This window comes from Palaemon carinicauda, chromosome 29 (genome assembly GCF_036898095.1).
Source record: "Palaemon carinicauda isolate YSFRI2023 chromosome 29, ASM3689809v2, whole genome shotgun sequence".
Taxonomy (NCBI): Eukaryota; Metazoa; Arthropoda; class Malacostraca; order Decapoda; family Palaemonidae; genus Palaemon; species Palaemon carinicauda.
Window position 1 is genome coordinate 95,801,012 of NC_090753.1, and position 4,177 is coordinate 95,805,188.

Genomic DNA, 4,177 nt, shown 5'->3' on the forward strand with positions numbered 1-4,177 from the left:
GAATAGAAGAGAAGGAATTGGGAATGGAAGAGGAGGAGGAATTAAGATTAGAAGAGGAGGAATTGGGAATGGAAGAGGAGGAGGACTTAAGAATAGAAGAGGAGGAATTGGGAATGGAAGAGGAGAAGGACTTAAAAATAGAAGAGGAGGAATTGGGAATGGAAGAGGAGGAGGAATTAAGAATAGAAGAGGAGGAATTGGGAATGGAAGAGGAGGAGGAATTAAGAATAGAAGAGGAGGAATTGGGAATGGAAGAGGAGGAGGAATTAAGAATAGAAGAGGAGGAATTGGGAATGGAAGAGGAGGAGGAATTAAGAATAGAAGAGGAGGAATTGGGAATGGAAGAGGAGGAGGAATTAGAAATGGAAGAGGAGGGGGAATTGGGAATGGAAGAGGAGGAGGAATTAGAAATGGAAGAGGAGGAGGAATTGGGAATAGAAGAGAGGGAATTGGAAATGGAAGAGGAGGAGGAATTGGAAATGGAAGAGGAGGAGGAATTGGAAATGGAAGAAGAGGAGAAATTAGAAATGGATGGAGGAGGAGAAATTGGGAATGGAAGGAGGAGGAATTGGAAATGGAAGGAGGGAAAATTCGGAATGGAAGAGGAGGAGGAATTTGGAATGGAAGAGGAGGATAAATTGGGAATGGAAGAGGAGGAGGAATTGGGCATGGGAGAGGAGGAGGAATTGGGAATGGAAGAGGAGGAGGAATTTGGAATGGATGAGGAGGAAGAATTGGGAATGGAAGAGAAGGAAGAATTAGAAATGGAAGAGGAGGAGGAATTGGGAATAGAAGAGGAATTGGGAATGGCAAGGGAGGAGGAATATGGAATGGAAGAGGTGGAGGAATTGGAAATGGAAGAGAAGGAGGATAGAATAAAGTTGAAGAAGTGGTTCCTTCTGATCATTACTTTCCAACAGTCTCACCTTCCAAAGCTGAGTTCTTGCCTTCCTCTAACTTTGATTTATTAGCCTTAGGATGTTTTTGTGTTTCAACAGATTATACCGAGAAGATGCAAGCTGTAGTGATTCTTAATGAGTTGCGGGAGCCAGTCGAATAAGTAATAAATTGACCTACATGTCTAAAAGAGCAAATAGGGATGTGGAATTGCATCAAAAGATCTAAAGTAATTAAAGAGTATGAGGCTCTACAAGAGGAACTCGGCAGAAATGGAGGACCCACCAAGACTCAGTCACGCATGAATTATCTTTTTTTTTTTTTTTTTTTTTTTTTTAAATTAAGATACTTATTACACATAATCTCACTCAAGGGTTAACTAATGTAATTGTTCAGCGGCCATTTTCCTCTTGGTAAGGGTAGAAGAGACTTTAGCTTTGGTAAGCAGCTCTTCTAGGAGAAGGACACTTCAAAATCAAACCATTGTTCTCTAGTCTTGGGTAGTACTATAGCCTCTGTACCATGGTCTTCCACTGTCTTGGGTTAGAGTTCTCTTGCTTGAGGGTACACTCGGGTACACTATTCTATATTATTTCTCTTCCTCTTGTTTTGTTAAAGTTTTTATAGTTTATATAGGAAATATTTATTTTAATATTGTTACTGTTCTTAAAATATTCTATTTTTCCTTGTTGCCTTTCCTCACTGGACTATTTTTCCTGTTGGAGCCCATGGGCTTATAGAATCCTGCTTTTTCAACTATGTGTTGTAGCTGAGCAATAATAATAATAATAATAGTAATAATAATAATAATAATAATAATAATAATAATAATAATAATAATAATATCACAATCAGTAATTACTGTAGGTATTCGGGTATCTTAAGGCTTCTGACCTCTATTCAGAATTTCTCTAATTCAAACATTGCAATTCCACCACATTCAATAGCGCTGAGGAATATCTAAAGCACATTCATGTTAACACATTACCTCAGCATCTCCCATACATCATTAAAAGTAACTTATCAGCTCGGACGGACACACACACACACATACACACAGATAGCCGGACCTTGTCTCCAGACGGGGCTCTTAGACAGTCAGTCATAGCCCCCAGGAATTGGACTGAGTGGCAAAGGGTGTTGGACATGGGTTAAATGTAGAATAGGCTAGTTGACCTATAAGGATATAAAGGGGGGGGGGGGTTAGACGGATATAATCAAAGAGGGGGACAGAGGAATATTTATGGAAAGCAAATCTGGTAATATGATAGGATAAGAGGGAACTATTTCGTAAGATAATGTAGAGAATTGGGTGATATTTACATTATTGTGAATGTGATTATCGTGGGAATATTTGTAAATTATACGGCTGTTATTATTATTATTATTATCATTATTATTATTATCATTATTATTATTATCATTATTATTATCATTATCATTACTTGCTAAGCTACAACCCTAGTTGGAAAGGCAGGATGCTATAAGCACAGAGACCTCAACAGGGTTAACAGCCCAGTGAGGTAAGGAAACAAGGAAAAACAAAATATTTCAAGAACATAAAAACATAAGAATAAATATTTCCTATATAAACTATAAAAACTAATAAAACAAGAGAAGGAGAAATAAGATAGAGTAGTGTGCCCGAGTGTACCCTCAAGAAAGAGAACTAACCTAAGACAGTGAAAGACCATGGTACAGAGGCTATGGCACTACCCAAGACTAGAGAACAAAGGTTTGATTTTGGAGTGTCCTATTCCTAGAAGAGCTGCTTACCATAGCTAAAGAGTCTCTTCTACCCTTACCAAGGGGAAAGTGGCCACTGAACAATTACAGTGCAGTAGTTAACCCCTTAGGAGAAGAAGAATTGTTTGGTAATCTCAGTGTTGTCAGGTGTATGAGGATAGAGGAGAATTGTAAAGAATACGCCAGACTATTTGGTGTATGTGTAGGCAAAGGGAAAGTAAACCAGAGAGAAGGATTCAATGTAGTACTGTCTGATCAGTCAAAGGAGCCCATAACTCTTTAGCAGCAGTATCTTAACGGGTGGCTGGTGCCTTGGCTAACCAACTACTGTAGTTCAAATACAATAAGGTTTTGGTTTGAAGACTAGCGCTGTTGCCATATCTTTTCATCCGACTCCATTGATATCCCATGAAAGTGTTGAAAATAAGGTAGATGTGGCATTTCATTTTCAGCGGGCTGTGAGCTGGTGGAGATCTATAGGCAAAGATTGGTTAGTATCATGTCTTAACAGAAAGTACAATTAGGTGATAGATAGATATATGTACAATGATTAACTGTGCCTTATGTGCATTGCATACAGGTTTAAAGGCCGCTCATGAAATGTAGAGGCAAGGGACATTGACAATGCCCTAGAGACTGACCATTTATACATATGAACAGGACGAAAACCCTCCACCCAAGCTAGGACCTGAGAGGGTCAGGCAATGACTCAGAAGGTAGACATAAAGGTTTTCCCCACAAACCCCGCATCCTTAGCCCACAGATTGCAGACACTATACTCAATTTTTTTTTCAATGAGGCGCATTTGCACCGACTCGCAGTGGTGCCCTTTGACCTTGGAAAAAGTTTTCTGCTACCTGATTGGTTAGAATTATCTTGTCCAACCAATCAGCGATCAGGAAACGTTTCCGAGCTAAAAGGGCACCGCTGCTAGTCGGTGCAAATCTGCCTCGCTAAAAAATAATTTATACAAGAAACTGAGACGCTTGAGGTATACTCGAATCCCAGTCCGGCATATCGCAACGTAGAGACGTTTCCAACAGGCCACCACAACACATGCAGAGTACAACCTTTGATCTACAGGTTTGAATGTGACTCGGAAATGCAATAAGTAGAAAGGCAGGACATAACTTCTGTTCCACCAATGTGTTTGTTTTCATTGTTTATATTGTCCAGAACAGAGTCAATACAAATAGTGACTCTGGGTCCAGAATGTCCGTTCGTATTCTGCCGAAAAGAAAGGGCCAAACACCAGACTTATTTCCCAGGAGAAAAGAAGACCTATTGCCTCTCTCTGCTTGATAAATAATCTCGTGTGCTCTGGCCTACAGCAGAACCCTGGCGTTTGATTAATCTCTCTACATTTCTAAAATAATAGTGCGTGCGTTCGAGAGAGAGAGAGAGAGAGAGAGAGAGAGAGAGAGAGAGAGAGTTTTGATGCCTATATATAGGTCAGACAAAATGAGGAAAAAAAACCATCAAGGAAGAAAAATATGGTTTTTGATGAGAGAGAGAGAGAGAGAGAGAGAGAGAG

At 39.7% G+C, this 4,177-nt stretch overlaps 1 protein-coding gene across 1 annotated transcript; it reads left to right on the top strand.

Moving 5' to 3' along the window:
* Positions 1–293: 293 nt before the first annotated feature.
* LOC137622737 (golgin subfamily A member 6-like protein 7) lies at positions 294–971 on the top strand. Its single transcript, XM_068353330.1, has one exon. The coding sequence runs from the start codon at positions 294–296 to the stop codon at positions 969–971; it is 678 nt and encodes a 225-aa protein (XP_068209431.1).
* Positions 972–4,177: the final 3,206 nt, after the last annotated feature.